Raw genomic sequence first — 20176 nt, 5'->3', positions numbered from 1 at the left:
TGCTCCCGTCGTTGGGAGGTTTATTGTTATGGCTTGCTTCGAAGTTCAGCTTCTTTTGGGTTTTATCTGTTTTCCCCATTACGCTCTTGTTTCTGCGTTGAGTGCGTTTGTGACGAGTCCGATGCCTTCGTCGTGGTTTTGGCGGGTATTACGCTGTTTTGTGAGATTGGCCTACGATGTCCACCTTTGTCAAACTGGAAGCAGCTGAGTGTGGGGCCAGGTTCTCATAGGTTATATGGCTGGTGTTGCGCGTGTTTGGAGTACCCGATTTTGGAGGAGGACTCGTGGCGTCTGGTGGCGGGGGTGACCTCCGTCGCTTTAGGCGGGCGCTCCTGCTACCGCCAGCTGGAACTTGATCAGGGCTTGGAGTGGGGAGTCGTCGCCAGGTGATGGGGCTAGTGCGGTGTTGGGATGAAGGGGCAGCGGGAATATTCTTCAGATGTTGTCTGCCGTTTTGGGGTGGGGGACTCCCTTTTGTTTTGTGTTGCCAATGTGCCGGTTAGGCCGTGCGTGGCCGTTGCTGGTGGGCGCCGGGGCAGGCAGTCTGTGAGGGGTTAGCCTCCCGTGAAGCCACCATGTAAAGGAACGATAGGCCACCAGCCTGTACCACCTGTGAAAAGGAATGAAACAAACTGTTTTTAAATGACCCAGATAAGTTTAATAAACGTTTGTTGTCAATGACAATTCTTGTAACTAATGGCATTTTACACGGACAAATGCTATCTAGACAATGCACACTATTGAATGACTTACATGCGTTACAATGATATGTAGATATAATTTTGGATATAGTAGAAGAACATGAAATAGGAGTGGCATGACAAGTAGAGTATACTTACTCGTTACTCGGATTACGAGGACGAACAGTTGCTCGAAGTTCGTGCATAAGCACCATCATTATTCTCAACACGGCCCGTGTGAGGCAGGCTGCCCTGAAGTCTGGCAGCTCGGTGATGCATTGCGGTCGTGGCTCGCCTTCCAAAATGTAGGCCAGGCATCCCGAGTTTTCTCGGCAGCAGCAGTTGTCGTCCTCAGTTGGCATTAGCTCGCACCGATTGCATGTGCACCAGGTGGAGACGCCGTCCATTCGACTAGGCCCAGGCTCTTCATCTGTTGATTCGTCCTGCCAACTGCTGTCCGAATCCCCATCGTTTTCGCGTGCTTCCCTTTCCAGGAGTCCCTCCTCGGTATACTTGGGCTCGTACATGTAGGGCATTATTGTAGCCATTGTGTGTTAAACAAACTAAAATAATTTATAGCGGTGGTACTGATATCTGTTCACACGGCCTACAAGCGGCGAAGGTAGCTGACCAGAGCACAGAAACGAGTCACAGAATACTCAAAGTAACACAGAGAGAGGAATGGAATCGAAAATCGGCTGCTGTGTATTGTGAAACGGTCTATTTATACTTATTGAGGAGAGAGGCGTCCTGCCATTTCCATGGCGACACATCATTAGCTGAAGAGCAGCGAATGTTGACACGAGACGTGCTTAGGCGTTGGGAAATGGGCGGTATGAGTCTGCTGATGACAGGCTCAGGGGCGGGGGAATTGATTTAGTGCCGCAAAAGCAGGTCAGCCAGGGCGATCGGGGAAAACATAGGATTATCAGAAAATGGCGGCTCCCTGGTGCTTGTTTTCGCGTGCGTTTAATGGACGAAAACTCGGGTAAGGTCCATAGGAAAGTTTTCTAAAATCGAGCCACTTAGGCTTAAAAAAACATGGCCGACCCGTTGGGACAATAACATTTTTTACTAGACCATGCCTTTAAAAATGTTGCTGAATATGGAAATTGACAGATGTTCTAGGAGTGTTTATTGTGAAATCAAAGCACATTATAAATTGCAGAGTATTGGTGTTTCCTTTAAAAATAGTGTTTTCTAATCTGATTTGGGATGGGCTGTGCTGTGAGAGGATGTGCGTGTTGATATTCCGGGTTCTGCGTCAACTAACGTTAAGACGTAGGTGATGACTGGGCGCGTTTGGTTAAGCTGCACACTAACGTCATGAAAATAGGTGGAGAATATCGCTAGGAATAGTGATATCAGCTTCAGGGGCGGGGGATATGATTTAGTGCCCCGATGGCAGTTCAACTTAGGGCGATGCGGCAACGGATAAGATTAGAACAAGATTTCGCATGTGTAAAAGTGAGGAAAACTAAGGTAAGGTGCATAGGAAATGTTTTTACGATCGATCACAGATTGCTTTGAACCACATGCCCGAATGCTCTGGACAATAACATTTTTGAGCAAACTATTCCTTTGTATGTTTGGTAATATGAATAAAGGGGACTAAAGGACACATCTAAGGGACATTTAAAGCACAATTATGGAACAAACATCGTTTGCATCTCAGCTGCAAGTTCGAATAGTGCTGCACTGTGTACTAGTCCCTGCTTCTACCAAGGTAGCTCCTGCCTACCGGATGATGCGCAGTACTCCGAGCTGCTTTTAGCTCTTGCTTATACAATCTCAATGTCCACCCCTGCATTGTGCTTTCCGCATTTGACTGATAGCCGATATATATATTGTACTTGTTGCCAGATATCCATATAAGACAACATACTAGTAGGTACATTTACAAGTTTGCTGTTTTGAAGGGTTACACCAAGCATTTTCCTTTTAATTGACTGCCAGTGTAATGCATCCATTCCAGTCAGCTTTTGAGTGTTAAACAGGGTGACCTTGTTCAATGATATGCTTACTTATCATGGTTACTTATTGCACTGTTTGCACATCTCCTTTTCTGAAGTAATTTCTCAGCCTGTTGTAATTTAGTTCATTTATTTATTTTGAGTTGGGTAAGTCGCACTTCTCGGGAGGAGGCATAAAAGCACCTGTCAGGATGAGATCATCGCCCCATAGAACCACTGTTCTACTGTGTCGCAGGAAGGTGGGTTGTAATATGGTGTGTCTTGGTGGTGCCTGGTTGGGAGGTCCGAGAATGGCAGTGTGATGAACAGAGGCAATCACTGGATGATGTGTGCATGAGTGAGAGTGATGTCAAGGGTGCTCTGCTGTATGGAATATTGAGTGAAAGCTAGGAGTGCTGCACAAACAACACTTTTTTGGATGATGTAGGGAAGGTCCAGTGCACATCCAGGTTTCATACTTAATGGAACTGTGATCTGTAATTGCAGAACGCTGTGGGGAAGCTCATTCTTTATGGACCCTTTTAATTTTAATGATATCAGATACCCTCAAGGGAGAAACGCAGGAAGAGCCCTGCTCTGTCGAAGTGGAACCATTAATTGGATATTGCTACAGTGATGGAGATTCTGGAAACCCTCAGAAAAATGAACACACTTGTGTTCTTCTACTGAGGCCTTGTGTCTAATTATCCCGTTATGATTATTTCATAGTGTTTTTTTGGGTTCACATGGCACAACATAGTTCCATCTGTCATAACTATAGCGGCCATAAAAAGGACTGTACTTATTAATATATAATGCATTGTGCTGCTTAAATATATCTTATGTATAAGAAATTCTCCCAAGCACAACATTGTACATTCTTCTTGATGATTAACTAAAGGGGATACAAAATCGAAATGTAGACTACTTTTTGTGACAGACAACAGATGGTAAAGGGCCATTCCGGTAGAAACAGGATCAATAAACCTTCATTCAGCAGCTGTGGGACAAATATTCTGTTTCCTCCTTTAGGGTGTATAGCGTCTACAATAATAATTCTTATGGTAACGCTCAGATTTCATCACAAAAACATGCATAATCAACATATTCATAGGTTTGGTGTTCAGGGGAATGGGCGGACCAAATGAAGAATAAACGATATGAAAATCTACAATGCCAATAAGCCAGTAAGGTTAGAGCAGAACCAGATACCTCTCAAATTAAACGCACATGTGGTGACTCTGCCCCAGCCATACATGCCTTTCTGTGGCAACAGATAAAGTCATTGGGCCTCATTACAAGTATGGCGGTAAGGAAACAACGGTAGCTACCGTACCGACATACTAGGAGTTCTGTTCGTAGGTGCCCTTGCAGCCACCAGGTCTGACCTGGTGGCCGTACCAGCACCCGCGAGCATAACATGATGGTAGCATCATTAACGGTACTGGTGCTACCACCTTCCCCAATCCCTTTGAGCCCTATGGGGCCGAATGGGAATGGGGAGTCCCTTATTACCGGCACCCGCGAATGGGCAATTACCGGGTTCGCCAAACTCGGCATGACCCGGTAATTGCCCATTCGCGGGTGCCGGAAAGAAATGGATACCGGCGGCAGCCGTGCCTGTACTACAGGCACGGCTATGGCCAGCCTCGTAATGAGGCACATTATTGTGTCTACTCATGCCCTACTAGCCTTTTAGAGGAGAGCTACGTTAAAAAACTGCATTCCGAAAAGCTTGAGTTTCAAAATTGCAAAGCCTAACGCTGGTCTTCCAGAGGCAAAGTCCTTTAGGTTGATCTCCCATTAGGGCAGCCCAAACCAGGGTGACAACAAGCATATCACCTTGCACATCATTGTTTACTCTGGAACACTTGATTTTAAAAATAGGAAAGGAGAGTGTTTGGGAGGCGATATAGCGTTCAAATTCAAAAAACGACTTTTTCAAAGAAAGTGGGGCATGTGTAACTTGTCATCACATAACAGTTGTACATATCAAGCCACATCCATAGAGATTCATGTAAAGGCCCCATTGGACCTCCACCTGCAGGGATCTTCTTTGAGGCCCACTCTGCTTATATCCCAACTCACCTCCAGCCGGACTACAATATTCCCAAGAAAATCATCTTGGCCTTTATCTTTCCTGGCTTCCTTGATGATCCTGGTGACAGAAACATTAAAATGGTTGTGAGAGTGGGACGCAGAAAGAGTGATTGACAATGCAACAACTACCTACTGCTCTCAGGAACTTTCATCATGGACACCCTCACCATGTACAGGCTGACCACAATCTGGACATTGATACAGATAGAGCCAAACATTAAAGCCATAATAAGACAGGGTCTGCAACTAAAGGACCATGACAGGGACAGGGTATACAAAGAAATCAAGAGGAAGTGCACGACAAGAGAGCTATGAGAAGGGAAGAAATTTAACGTCATTGTGATTATGCAATTAGTATTGGTAGGATTGTTCTTTTTCCTATCGTTATGACATCCTGACCCAGTGTTGGGGCCCGACACTCTTTCACAAGGCTTTTGTACACCGAAGCTTACCAACACCTGTCACTACAACTACGCAAGGCAGGTCAAACACAGGTAGAGTACATGTTACTGACCTTTGTAATATCAGCCAACAGACGATGTACCTGTTGCAGCAGTACTTGACCCTTTGTCAAGCTGGCTTCAACATATTTAGTTTTTTCCGATCACCAACAGAGATATGGATCTATTACTTTTGGCTGAATGCCAGTGACCGATGATTCTACCCAGATTCTCACCCGCCTAACCCCACCAGCCAATCCTCTCTTTTATAAACACATTCCCTGATTCTGATGCTACAAATGAGTCTGCCCACCAGCCGCTGCAAGCTCCTTTCCCTTTAAATTCTCCTCTGCCACCCATGCTCTCTTCTTCCTTGACTCACATATCCCTGGTCCACCTCATTGTTTTCCCCTTCTCTGAATGGCAGAGTTTCCCACCCATACCACCCGTTAATCACAGATCAACAACCTGTTCCTCCGCCTCCGTATCCCAGCCAACTAGATCCCCATCTACTCCAGATCAGATCCACAGAACTGTCTCCTCCTGTTCCCTCACCGGAACCACTTCTGCATCATGGGTGTAAAAACAAACATTGGGCTGTGATAACTCTCTGTGATCACAGAGTCTGTAGTCGGGTAAGGCTAAACGCAGATATAGAAAATAATAACTGTGCATTTCCACCATCTACACTGTGTGTCTCTAGGCATAAACTGCACTACTCAGGTGCATCTTGATGTATGATGATGTGCTGTGCTTGCCCTGAAGTATGCTTCCATGGTCTTAATGCTCATGACTTTTGCACTGTAGCATAGGGATTTGAGCACTTGCCTCCAAAGAGGTAAAACCTTAGGAGCAGAGTTTGAATCTCAGAACTTAATGTAGGATTTATTTTTAAAAGCAGTTGGTCTAACCAATTGGTAATCAAGGAAGGGATTAAAATTAGGATTTGATGAGCAGGAGTTAAAAACAGCTCATGGGTATTAGGCATCACCCATTTTGCAGGAGCTATCTCTGGGGAACCAGGAGCTAGTGCGTAGTGCACAGCAAATAGAACCTGTGTGTGTCAGATGTAAACTCACTTTGCGCCCAGTATGCATTAGGCATTATGCTTTAAGTGTCCCTCAGGTGCGTTCTTTACTCTCCATTATACACATTCCCAAACATACATTTAATATCACATAGCTATATTATCCAACTTGCCCTGGGGAGTCAAAATAGCTCTCAGTTCCTGGCAATTTCAGACCCTGTAAGGGGATTTATCTATGCTCTTGGGTTTTTCAAAACAATGTTGCCCATTTTAATTACTATAATTAAAAAACATACTGCTTTATGAAGATGTGCACTTCTGTTTGTGCTGAATTTTTAAATATCTTTCATTTGAATTATTTAGGGATAGATGTCTTATAATGCATCTGGTGCAGAAATGAAAGCCTAAACTGTGCGCTTGTGATAAGCTAGGATTTGGCTGAGCACATGGTGACATATGATGATGTGCTGTGATTGTTAGGTAGAGTTTGTATGCAGTACCCTCTGGGATCACTACACACAACTATGACTACAGGTGTAAGCAAAACCAACCTTTGGTATAAGTCTGCACCACACAGTTTTTGGTAGCGAGCTGAGCAGCCAGGTTTATCACAAGAGGGAATTTGAGCTGTAAGGATGTTACACAGAGGTCTACAATGACAAGTATTCAGATAGACACTTATACTGAAGGTTTCTTGGTAAAACACTTTTTAATTTATTACACAATCATTTAGAAAACATTCACTAAAAGGAGGCAACCAATATCACACAAAAATATACCACGGTAATTCACACTATTCGGTAATGTCACATTTAAACTACTTCGAAATAGGAGCGAAATGACATTCAGAGCATTTGAAGTGGGAGCAAAAAGGCATAAGATTATAAAATGAATAGTACAGTTACTCTTAAACAGTGCAAATAATTTGGGTCACCAGAGGAGTTGATTCAATGCAATAAGTAGACCAAAGTCCATGGCCTATAGTATTGTATAGGTAAAAACCAGTTCTGGTAGTTAAACGGAAAAGTCTTTGCCACGGTTCTCAGAAGTAGTTCATAGAAGAAAGGTTTGTATGCTGGGTCACAAGCTGACTAGGCCTGCAAGTTGCCAAAGTTTCACGCACTGAGAGGTAAGTTCTCTCATCGGGTTTTCACAGTACCTTATTTTGAAGAAAAAGATGCAGCTGAAGACTTCTGTTCCTGGAGGTCTCGATGTTCCTGGGCCTCGGTCGTGGGGACAAGAGGGAGGAGTCAGGGGACTCCTGCACTGCACAGGGACTGGTCACAAAGCTAGCAGCCTGGCAAATCTTCGATTCCGGTAGCTGTCGTCAAGCACACAAACTGGTGTCCTTCCCCCTGGTTATTCGGTTTCCTGCAGCACGCTGAGGAAAATGCAACCAACTCCGAGAATGGTGTCCAGGTGGCTGGTGTCCAGGTGGCTTACAAGTTAATTGGTCCCACCAACTCAAAGGGAGAAGTCGTCCTTGAAGGGCTTCTCTGTCCAAATGAACTTGGCAATTTGGACCAGCAGCAGGGCTTCACCAGGCAAACCAATGGTACAGGAGTTGCAGCAGACGTCCTCTTCCAGCTCGTCTTCGGTTCTTTCGTTCCAGTGGTCGACTCTGCCTGCCAAGCCAAGAGACTCGCCTTTTAACAGTTTTCCCCCATTCATTCCAGCCTATCTGCCACTCAACCAGCAGGGTGGCTGTCCTTGTCGGACAGTCAGCCATTCAATCACGCCAGAGTGCATTTGGGTCTCCTAGGAGACTAAGCACAGGGAGTTTCTGGCACCTCCCTCACTTCCTTCCCACCCCAGTCACTCAGGCGCCAGAGGTGGTCTTCAGTCCTGAAGCCCGCCAAAGGCGTAGGAACAAAGGGACCAAACCTGGTTTGGCGCGCAGAGACAAACTCTCGAAGGATCTTTTCAAAATGAAATGGCGAAAAAAGAAGACCGGGACCTGTTTAAACAAAGGTGGCTCAGACGCCATCTTGAAAAACATGGCTCCCGTGATTTAACACTACCAGTGTTTGTGGTCGGGGAAAATCATGGTAGTTTGTAGTAAAACCACTGCTACCAGCCATTTCGATAGAAAAGGGTAGCATTTGACAGCTACATGAGTTTCTAGACACAGGGGATACTAGGTAACCCCTCCAGCACTCTATTGTAAGATAGGGTGTGCTGGGTCTAGGAATTTGCAAACGACTATTAAAGTCAATTTCACTTTACTTTCTCTGGGACACAGTAGTTTATCTCAGAGAAGGTATTTAAACCTTAGGACAGCCTAAAAGGCTTCCCTGTGTCACTGAACTGAAGGTGCTGTGTGACACACATGAAACGATGATGCCCATGGAGTTATCTAAAGCTCCATAATCAAAGAACACAAGAGTAAAACACACATCAAAATACACGAGAGAGTGGGAAAAAAGGCTCACACTCTCTGCAGGTAAAAAAAAGCAAATCCTCAAAATCCAGCAAAGTGGCTGGGGGTCTCTAAGGTGACGGGAATTAGCACATTTATGAGAATTCTCCCTAACAATGATTGCTCTTATGTGAACTTGTAGGGGCTTCATTGTCATGGCATTGGAAGTGACATGGTTTCAATGCTCGACCCGGGGTCTCGGTTCAGTTCTCACCTCCTCCAATACCTTTTTATCTGTAGCTCCTAGGTGTGAGCTTAGAAACAACCAGTGCGGTAAAACTCTTGGCGTAGATGTAAAGTAAGGAGGAACACACAGCTTGAATGTGTATGTTGGCTATGTGACCACCCACTGCATTTCTCTGGCTGTCTAATCCCTAAGGTCATTGAAACCCACTCCCTGCCCGCAAAAATTAAATAACCTGCTTGTTGAAATCCTGGTTCTGACACATGTTCCTTATTGTGCAGATTCCTCACAAGACTAGGAACCTTGGGTGTGTGGGGAAGCATTAAGCACAATGAACTGACCTCCAACAAATAAACAGAAGGGCCCATGGTAAACGCAAATGTTCCTCTCAAATTGTTCATGAATTGACTGCTGCACTGGTAAATTGACTGCATAATGGAGAAAGCTGTATAGTGGCTGCGGTGAATGACTCAAACCATGAGGAAGACCTCAGTGGTTCAGATTTTCAGCTTTTGAATGCTTTCCATGAGGAACTGTAAGCTGATTTCGGTAACTTGACGGTCGCCCTGATTAGTGGTTCCCACAGTCTGGGCTCACTTCCCTTCGACACCTGGACTGTCCCAGACAATGAAGGAGCTACTGGGGGTGATGGCTTGCCGAACTGAGTGTGCTATTGCTGATGCTTACCCTGCTTGCCATTTTCCTTGAAAGGGGAGTGTTTCAGAAAAATTCAAGTTTATCCTCTGTGTGCTTAATTGGAAATCGGTAGCGAGCAGGAGCAATAGAAATGTTACAAAGGTTCTGTCTCTTGTACTCGTACCACTGTACCCGATGTGCATGAATGACAGGAGATTGAAGTAGCCAGGTTAGAGCTTTTATGGCAGGAAAACAGGATTCATGCCTATTAAATTGGGTGTGCTCTGTGTCATCGGGGACATTTGGGAGGTCTAGTGTTGGGTGGGGTGGGTCCGCGGGGGGGCGCGGGAAGGGAATTGATGTGGGTATGGGAAGTTAGTAGGAGTGGGAAGGAGATGAATAAAGAGCTGTTAGTGTTACTCCTTTAGTCTGTGTCTTTCTTGGTGTGACACAGTGCAGGAATCTGCTTCACCCGGGAGGACCAAGGGTAGGAAGAAGCTGACATTGGCGATGGAGCGTGCAGGCCCATGCACGGGATGATTCCGGCTGCCTGAGTCAGGCTGCTACGTGCATAGTAGTGTGCATCACGGGTGCGACGGTAACAGTGCGCTTATCACGCCTCGACAAAAATGGCCGGCTGGCCAGCAGCCGCAGGAAGCAGCCTCAGTGAATCGGCTCTGTGGGGGGTGCACACCTCCCTGGCTCAACCTTACTGGAACGGAGGTCGCAGGTCGGTGGCGGCAAGCAGGCCATTTGCCAGATGGTGGCGCTCGTGCCTGTAGTGGAGGCCGCCATTTTGGGAGGAAGGCAGTAGCTGGTGACAAATGCCTGCCACAGGAGGACAAGGCTACATGAAAGTGGGTGTCCCACAGCATTGTAGGAACTGAGTCTGGCACACCCAGTGAGCTGCTACAATATCCATTGCTTCAGATGTAAAGCACCCATTTGACTGAATTGCAAAGCACAGCCTGTCCCATCATTCGACATGTTTGACCCTGATATTCCCGCCACTGTTCCTGTCACACCCCCAGTACAAGCGCAACAGAGACTACAGAAGTCCCTAACACTTCAGCTACCAGGGGTGTTTGATATCACAGACACCAGCAACATGGGACCCAGATGGGCCCGGTAGGTGAGCGATTTTTACCTCTGTGGGTTCCATGGGTCCCAGGAAAGACAACAATGTCTGCTGAAACTGGCAGTAGCTCCCGCTACTAGAGACATTATTGATGAACTGCCTGCTGATTTCATAGATACCATTCAAGGACTGAAGGCCGCTCTCGCCACGCACTTTACACCACACACGAATGTGGACTATCAGCGTCATGTCTTTCACACCACCAAACAGCAAAAAGGCTAGACAATGAAAGCATTTGTAATGAGACTGACGATTAAGCTCAAGCATTGTGACTTTAATAACTTCTCAAACACCAAGGCTCTATGCTCTCAGATACTCGCTGGATGCGAATCACAAAACTTCAGGAGGAAGCTACTGTATAATGCGAGGATGCTGGAAGATAACCTAATGCTGGCTAGAGCAGAGTTAGCTGTGGAATTGCAGGTGAAAGCCATGGGAAATCTGAAAAGCTTCCCTACACACTACGAGATGGTGCAGAAGTTGGTGGGGACGTCACCCAAGATCCAAGGGGAGCCATTTGGCGAGCCATTTTGTTACAGATGTGGGTACGAATATCCCCACGAAGGCACCTGTCCGGCCCTAGGGCAGCGGTGCTCGGCAGGTGGTGGTGAAAATCACTGTAAATCAGTTTGCAGAATGTCCAGAAACCCAGTGAAAGGTCTTTGTGTATTGTTTTGGTTTAAATAATATAACAATAAAGGAGAGTTATTCTTTAACTCGTTATAAATTGGCATTTGATTAAGGCTGAACCATTTTGACAAAATTGTATCTTTGAAGCAATGCCAGTGTTTTGTGTGACTGTGCTTTATTGTGATTCAATCATGATAATTCACATGCACAATTCTACATGCCAATGAACAGACACAGTCCCATTTGAAGCATATCACTTTTTACTCATAGTGTATAGTGCTGAGGAAAAGACTGCCTTTAGTATACATTGGGCATTTGAGTTCATGCCTGTGGGTTATGCAGTGCCCTGTTTATTATTCAGAGATTCATGGATTCTGTATTTTCAGATGCTCTTTATTCTCTTCAACCTTTACTTTACAACTTTTAACATATTAGAAAAGTAACTGCTGCTCATGCTCACAGCTCATTTCACATTTGGCAGAAGAGTCTCTTCAGAACCCATTGTCCGCGGCGAGGACATCAGCCTCACTGATTGTGCCGATGGGTTGTCTATCTTCCCCACCAGGGCATGCCTCTAAGATTTGTCCACACCATTGCCATTGGAGGCAGCTTTATCAGTACGTGCTTACCGCAGGCACCGGTGAGGGGGCCAAGGACCTGCTGATCTGAGGGCTCCCAGGGGAAGAAGGAGCTTTGTGGAGCCATTCACCCTGCTGGGGCTCACTATAGATCCTTCTCCCACATAATCTCTTGGATTCTGCTTCATCATCTGAACCCGAATCGCTGATTTCTGCTTCTGCACGGTGATAACAAAGAGCTCTCTCTGATTCTTCATCTTTACCAGAGGTGTAGAAGTAGTGAGTGTGGACTCCTTACTGGACAACAGGTCTGTCTGCAGATGCTCACCTCTACACTGTGAGCCTGGTGGATGTGGACATTCACTCCACCAAAGTAAATAGGATTTTTCCTATTAGTGATTGCTGATTTGTTAATTGCCAAGTTACCGCAACTTTGGCGGGCTACCTTCAGCAACTCTAGATCTGCTTGCATTGGCTGTGGCCTTTACTCATTCCCATCTTTGCACTGATCAATTTAGACTTGAACACCTCACAATGGCCCACTCCACTTAAAAGAGCTGCTAATCACAACGTAGAAAAGGCAAAGGAATTCAATTCAACAGCAAACTGTCCAACAGGTCTGGAGATTCAACCATGGAAGACACAGGCCCTTCCACGACATAAATGTCTGCTGTTATGAAACAAGTGGTCAAAGATGTGAGTTCCATCAAATGGGACGTCAGAGAGATGAAGAACAATTCCGTTCGGATCTTATCTCTCCTTACACAAACGTAAAACAGAATCTCTCAACTGGAAAGTTACTTTAATGCTCACAAGGAAGGCCCATCTCAATTTCTTCATCAGATGTCTCTTCTGAAAGTCTGCATTTAACAATTTCGAATTCACAGACAGAAGAAACATAAGCAATCTTGGGTCCCATCCTAAATCATTTACAATATACTAAAGCATTTACTTTACATCTTTTTTATGGATCATTGCAGATGGACATCTCAGATCACGTGCCTCTTAAGGCACATCCGTGCCTGAAGAAATCTCGAATGCACTCTGATTGTACAATTCTTTCAATTCTTCCTAAAAGAAAAGTGGATTGACCTGGCCAGAGAAAAAGTGACATGATCGTCCCCTTAATATTTGTGGGAAGAAAATATAGATAAAATCAATTAAAGTAAAAAAAAAGGGGTATGTACACTATAAAACGTGCTGCTTTTGTCGCTTTTCACAGATAGCCCTACTTTTCCAGTGGAAAGGTGAGAACAATGTAGCTAGCTATGTTCCCCACAAGTACATGCCTTCTTATCCACTACTGAAAATCACAAGGTTCCCACTCTGATAATAACAAAGACTCCTCATCTGCCTAACACACGAAAATCCCACATGTTTTCAATGAACAGCTGTAGGGAAAACACCTTCTCTAGCCCAATACTCCAAAGACTACTGTTATCTACAGGATCACCTCCTCTTGTTTTAAACCTTCATACTAACATTAATATCAGACAAAATAGTGTATGCTGCACAATTTCTAAAGTGTAACGCAAACGTAGTTAATCTAGTCAAACACAAAAATAATCATCTTTTTGAAAAAAGCTTTCTCCAATGTGCAATTTCTTTAAGATGCACACTTCGAAGCTGTGGACAATTAAATGTCTGTATGTACTCCCTGCACAGAGGACAAATCTTTCTTGAAGATAATCTAGAGACTTATCAATGTCTTTCCACAAAATCGCCTGCCAATCCATACTTTCCACACCCCCATCTACTTTGGTATGCAACTACCCCATGAACTACTTCAAATCTAAAATACACATCAGACAAGCCCCCCTCTCTGCTGTCCCACTCCCACCTTCCACTCCCGAATATTCCAACACATGGGACACTTTCCACCCCATTGACAGACACCTCCATCATCCTCACTGCCAAAACAAAAATTGCACCCTTCCTGGGTGATGCATGCCTACCTTAAGGTGCATCCAATTGCATCACACTCTCACTCCGCACTGGCTCAACATCAACTCATTTCTCTCACATGGTACTATTCAATCCACACTCAAAACTGAACAAATCTCCCTCCTCCACAAACAAAATCCATCCACCCCAAAATCCCCCAAAACTGCCACCCCTTAACTATCGTGTCATACTTTGTCAGAATCATGGAATGCTTCTTCACAACCCAACTCCAACAACAATTTACCACAAACAACCTCCTTAACTGTTTCCAACATGGATTTTGACCTGTCTACAGCACTGAGACTGCTACAATTCACATCCTCAATGGCCTTCACAACATCAAAAAGGACCGGTTGACCTCCTTCCTCATTGACATGACACACTTTGGCTCCATATGCCCTTATCGATCCAACCCCATCCCAGTCAAGTATGTGGTCCCTGAAGATTGCTCTCTTCTCCATTCCTCTTCAACCTATAGAATCTCTAACAGACCCTAAGCAAATACAACATAACACACAAATACACTTCCAAATCTCATCCCCTTGACAAATCAACACCCACGAAGGCGGTTTTCACCATCACCACCTGAATGGCCATCCAATTCCGCAAAGCTCAAACACTTCCAAAACAGAACACCTCTTCATTTGTCCCTCTAAGCACAAACCAAACCTCAAAGCACTCATTGCAGACAACCCACACATATCCTTTCCACACCCGTCATATTCCTTCGCTTCATCATCAACCCTCACCCTTCCTTCATGCACCACATAGCTGCTGTCACCAAAATGTGCAATATATGACTACACTTCCAAAACAAAATAAGACACACCCTTCCTCCTGATAACTTCACAAAACAGTCCAAGAACTGGTACTGTCTAAGCTAGACAACAGCAGCGATCTCCTCACTGGACTCCCCAACAGCACCCTTGACCCCCTGCAAGCCATACAAAATGCAGCAGCAAGACTTATTCTCCACCTGCCCAAACACTCACACATCACCTGGCCTCGCGAATTCTTACAAATATCATTAGTCCTGCAGGACTAGCTACTTAGTTAACCTACCCGACCCCAAAAACTGTACTTGCCGCCTTTGTAAGGTAAAATCACTAAATGTAAAAAACAAATAGTTTGCTTTAAATGTGATGTCCAGTGAACAAAATGCCATGCCAGAGTTAGAAAATGTAACAAGGTTCGCGGCAGCAACATAGGACAGTCTAGTGATGTAACAACACTTATCATGTTTGCATTTCTCAACTGGGCATCATGGTTAAAGCAAGCATGATACCATCTTTGCTTAAAGATGGATGCCCATTTTTTTACTGGGCATCATAGTTAAAGCAAAAGTGACATCATATTTGCTTTAACATTGATGGCCATTAAAAGATGCATCCCAGAAGCATGAATCGTAACCAGACTCGCTATAGCAATGCAGCCCAGTCTAACCACATAACAAATATCATGCATGATATCATGCATGATAAGGGGTGTACTTGGGTCTGCCTTGGGGCACGTTAATCTGTAAAAGTAAGCCTGGGCTGGTTGTGTCATGGTAGCTACTAAGGTCACACAATTATACAGCCACAGCAATTTGATATCATGTTAGTGTCAGCTAGGTGAGCAGGGCCCAGCGATGACAGGGATGTGCATTAACGGTTTGGCCTGGCTATCTCTACTACAGCCATGTGGGACAATGGCTAGGAAGCTGCCTCTTTCATCTCCAAAAGGAAGACCAACACCCTCTTCCCAGGGCACAGGATCCCTCCCAACAGGTCCCCTTGGAATTGGTGCTTCAAAGGTAAAACTGACACAAAGTCACACTCACAACTAGATACTGATCACAAGTCCTTTTGAAGTCTGAAGACATGGGAAGGGGCAAGGTTAGAGTAGCTAGAGGCGAGGTAAACATTGAGTGGTTCCTCCATCTGGGTTTCTTCTAGGGCTCTCTACAACTTTCTGCACACCCCATTTCCTGCAGACAAAGCACTGTGGGTATCAAGTCAGAAGACAAATGACACTAGTTACAACGGAAGAAACAATTTTATACCCTCCTGCACCTCAGCCAAATACTTTTCACTTGCCAGCTTGTTCACTGGCATGAGGTTATATACGGCCCACCTTATGAAACATATATTTATTTTTTATAAAGCATAGATTGTTTTGAGTGTCTAGAGTTCCCCAGTAAGTACTGGTCATTGGGTCTGTCAATACTGTGAGTCCCTAAACAAAATCACCACCCCTGTTTCAGTTTTTTTTTTCTTCAGGAGAGACGTATTGTTGCAGGAGATGACAATGCATTACTTACCGTAAAAGCATTTCTGATGGTTGTATCTGCTTAGATTCACATGCTGTGCGTAGTACGACATCCAGTGGTCACTGCAGAGTATTGCATTTTGTTTTTCGTAGTCGAAAAGGAGACGTCGACAAGGCGTGTCTGTAACACTATCCCTATAGTGACGTGCAGTGTACCCACAATCCCTCACGCGTCGAGGTCCCTCTGTTTGTATTTTTTCTGCCCTGAGGGAGCCTTATAGACATGAGTGAGTACAGAAAAGAGAGAGAGATAAAAGGATGTCTATGTTCCTTCCATCCGAGCGGGGAGGAAGGGTGGGCGTATGTGAATCTAAGCAGATACAACCATCAGAAATGCTTTTACGGTAATTAATGCATTGTCTTCTGATGTTTGTTAATCTGCTTAGAATCACATGCTGTGCATAGACTAGCGAGCAGTACCCGGAGTTGGAGGTGGGTTGTGAGAAGGAACAGTAGAGAAAAGGTGTCTTAATACTGCTTGTCCCACCTGTGAATCAGATCTAGAGTGGGCATCTAGACAGTAGTGTTTTGTAAAGGTGTGTACAGAACTCCAGGTTGCCGCCTTGCAAATGGACTCAAGAGGGACATTTGCAATTAATGCTATGGAAGCCCCAGTGCCTCCAGTAGAGTGTGCTCTTGGCTTGAAGGGTAGTTCTCTCTTAGCAAGAGTGTAACAGAGGGTGATGCATTGTAGGATCCATCTAGATATAGAAACTGCATCTCTTTCTCTTCCTCCTGCCACCGAGACCAAGAACTGATTAGTCTTTCTCAGTGGTCTAGGTCTTTCCATATAAAACATAACAGCCCTGCGCACATCCAGTGTATGCAGGCTTTTTTCTCTCAAGTTTGAAGGGTTTTGAAAGAACGTTGGTAGTTCTATAGATAGGTTCACATGGAACTTAGAAATGAATTTAGGTGCAAACCTAGGGTGTGTGCGTAGAACCACCTTATCTTTGTGAACTGTTACAAAGGGGTCTAGAATAGATACCGCTTGTAGTTCACTTACTATCCTGATGGAGGTGATAGTCATTAGAAAAGCAGTTTTAAGGGTGAGGTCCTTAAGCGTTGCTTTGTGCATGGGTTCAAAGGGTGAGCCCATGAGCCTGGTTAATACCACATTTAGGTCCCATCCGGGAGCTGGGTTAGCTATGGGAGGGTGTATTCTTTTGACTCCTTCCATGAAGGCTTTAATAACTGGGACTTTCCACCACGACACTTTAAGTTGAGAAGTGGTGTATGCGGAAAGTGCAGCTAAATAAACCTTAATAGAATTAAACACTAATCCTGAGTCTAGTAGGTGAGTCAGGTAGACAACAATTTGTGTGGGAGAGCAGTCAACCGGGTTGATGCTCTTATTTCTACACCATATGACAAATCTTTTCCACTTGCCAGAATAACAGTGACGAGTGTTAGGCTTTGTAGCTTCTTTGAGAATGTCCATGCATCTCTGCGGGAGTTGTAAAGGACCAAATTCTATGATCGCAGGAGCCATGCTCCTAAGTTCACGGTCTGTGGGCATGGGTGTAGTGTCTTGCCCTTGTCCTGTGACAGCATGTTGTATGGGCAGGGTAGTTTCACCGGTGGAGATAGAGACATCTCCATCAGGTGAGCGAACCATGGTTGCCGGGCCCACATAGGGGCCACTAGTATCATGGTGACTGGTTTCTGGTGCATCTTGTGCACTATCTTGTTGAGAAGGGGAGTCGGGGGAAAAGCGTAAACAAATTTCCCTGACCATGGTATCGATAGACCGTTCCCCATGGACTGGTTCTGGGGGTACCTGGAGGCATAATCTTGGCATTGGGAGTTCTCCAGAGTTGCGAACAGATCTATTTCTGGGAATCCCCAATGTGTAAAGACGTCGAAGACGATGTCTTCTTGTAACCGCCATTCGTACTCTGCGTGCAGACGGAAGTCTCTGCTGAGTTCGTCTGCTAGCAGATTGAGTTCCCCTGGTACATGTTGTGACAACAGGAACATGTTGTGTTTGAGAGCCCACTTCCAGATGTTCTGGGACAGCTTAGACAGTCCTGGAGAGTGAGTGCCCCCTTGCTTGTTCAGATAGTACATGGCTGTGTTGCTGTCTGTGAGGACCATCACTGTCTTCCCTTGCAGGTGAGCCTGAAAAGCCTTCAGTGCTTTGAAGACCGCTAACAGTTCCAGCAAGTTTATGTGTTTGGACGCTACACTCGGAGTCCAAACTCTGTGTGCAGTCTGATGGGATAGGTGAGCCCCCCATCCGGTGAGGGATGCGTCTGTGGTTAGAGTGACCTCCACTGCGGGGGTGGCGAATGGTTTCCCTATTACAAGGTTTTCCTTCGACCACCACCGTAGCGAGAGAACCAAGGCCTGCGAGACCACCACTAGATCGTCCCATTGTCCGTTGGCCTGACACCACTGGCTATTGAGCCACTCTTGCATAGGGCGCATGCGCAGTTGCGCTTGAGGTACCAAATATATACATGACGCCATCATTCCCAGCAAACGCATTGCTTTGCACCTCTCGACCGGCCACATATTGAGGGATCTGAAACAGCATATTTTGGATCCTCTTGTTGGAGGGGAAGATGAGGTTGTTCTTTGTTCGAATTAGAGCCCCTAGGAATTGTTTGATCTGGCTGGGCTCTAGGCTGGACTTCTTCTCGTTGATGGAGAAGCCCAGTTGGAACAAAAGGTCTACAGTCATTTGGGTATTTGAGAAGCATGTCTCGTAAGAATCCCCTGTTATGAGCCAATCGTCAAGGTAAGGATATACTGGGATGGACAACCTGCGCAGGTGGGTCGCTGCCACTGCCAGTACTTTCGTGAATACCCTCGGCGCTGACGCTATGCTGAAGAGTAGCACTCTGAGCTGGTAGTGTTTGCCCTCTTTCATGAACCTCAGGTATTTTGTGTGCGTTGGCAACATTAAAATATGAAAGTATGCATCTTTCATGTCCAGTGTTGCCATGTAATCCCCTTGAGATAACAGGGGGATTATTTCCTGTTATGTCACCATACGAAATTTTTGAGGTTTTACAAATTTGTTCGCTGGGCGCAGATCTAGTACAGGGCGCATGGTTAAGTCCTTTTTGGGTACAAGGAAGTACACTGAATAAATACCTTCCGTTACCTGTGATAGAGGCACGACCTCTATTGCTCCTTTTTCTAGTAGCTGGTCCACTTCTTGAAGAAGGATGGCGAGGTGCTCTGGTGACAGGCGTCGTCCCCTTGGGGCTCTGTACATCAGGGAGCGGTTGAATTCTATACAGTAGCCGCGGGCTATGGTTGAGAGTACCCAGCGGTCTGATATTATTCCCTCCCATGCTGGAAGAAAGGATGTTAACCGGCACCCGACCGGTGATGCATGGGAGGGGACCCGATTCTTCGGGTCATTTGGTGTTGGTGGCTTGGGAACCTATAGGGGTGGGACCCCGACCTCTTCCCTTGCCACGACGCTGTCCTCTCTGGGTGTATTGTCCACTGGTTCCTTGATTCGAGGACCAGTTGCCTGCAGAGTATTGCTGCTGTTGTTGATGTTGTTTCTGGCATTGGCCTCGAAAAAAGCGTCTGTTTCCATAACCTCACTTGTTGGGAGGCCTTGAAATTTGATCTAGGGTCCTAATGGTGTCAAAATCCTTTTCTGCAGTCTATAGTGCATCATCCACCGCCTTCCCAAAGAGGCTGGCATCCTCTATTGGTTTGTTAATGAGAGATGCTTGTGTTTCGGGTTTAAACCCTGAATTACGTAGCCAGACATGACGTTTGAGGAGGATTCCTTGGACTAGGGAACGGCCAGCCGTTTCTGCAGCATCTAGAGTATTCTTAATGATGCTCTGGTTGACTAAGGTTCCCTCAGTAACCGTGGCCAGAAGCCGAGTTCTTAGGGGTTCAGGTAACTCCTCAATGTCTTTGCGTAGTTTGCTCCATTGGGCATCTGCATAACTTGCCAGTAAGGAGTTGTTGTTGGCAATCCTGGTGGAAAAGGCTGCCGAGGCTGTAATCCTTTTACCTAGGGCATACAGCTTTTTACCTTCTTTATCTGGTGGTGCCTCGCTGGTTGACCACTGGATGTCGGACTATGCACAGCATGTGATTCTAAGCAGATTAACAAACATCAGAAGGTTGGATTTCAATCTTCGGGTGCCTTCCCTACATA

General features: G+C 45.5%; 1 protein-coding gene across 2 annotated transcripts in view; it reads right to left on the bottom strand.

The window, feature by feature from the left end:
- Positions 1-20176, bottom strand: part of UNC13D (unc-13 homolog D) — a 2023528-nt gene that overhangs the window by 1491513 nt on the left and 511839 nt on the right. For both annotated transcript variants that reach the window (XM_069654742.1, XM_069654741.1), the window contains exon 10: positions 4721-4790. In XM_069654742.1, the coding sequence (XP_069510843.1) occupies positions 4721-4790 (70 nt within the window). The remainder of the gene's footprint in view (positions 1-4720; positions 4791-20176) is intronic.

The sequence above is a fragment of the Ambystoma mexicanum genome, chromosome 3q (assembly GCF_040938575.1).
Source record: "Ambystoma mexicanum isolate Mex_15411 chromosome 3q, UKY_AmexF1_1, whole genome shotgun sequence".
NCBI classification, from domain to species: Eukaryota; Metazoa; Chordata; class Amphibia; order Caudata; family Ambystomatidae; genus Ambystoma; species Ambystoma mexicanum.
This window is presented reverse-complemented; position numbering and strand designations above follow the sequence as displayed.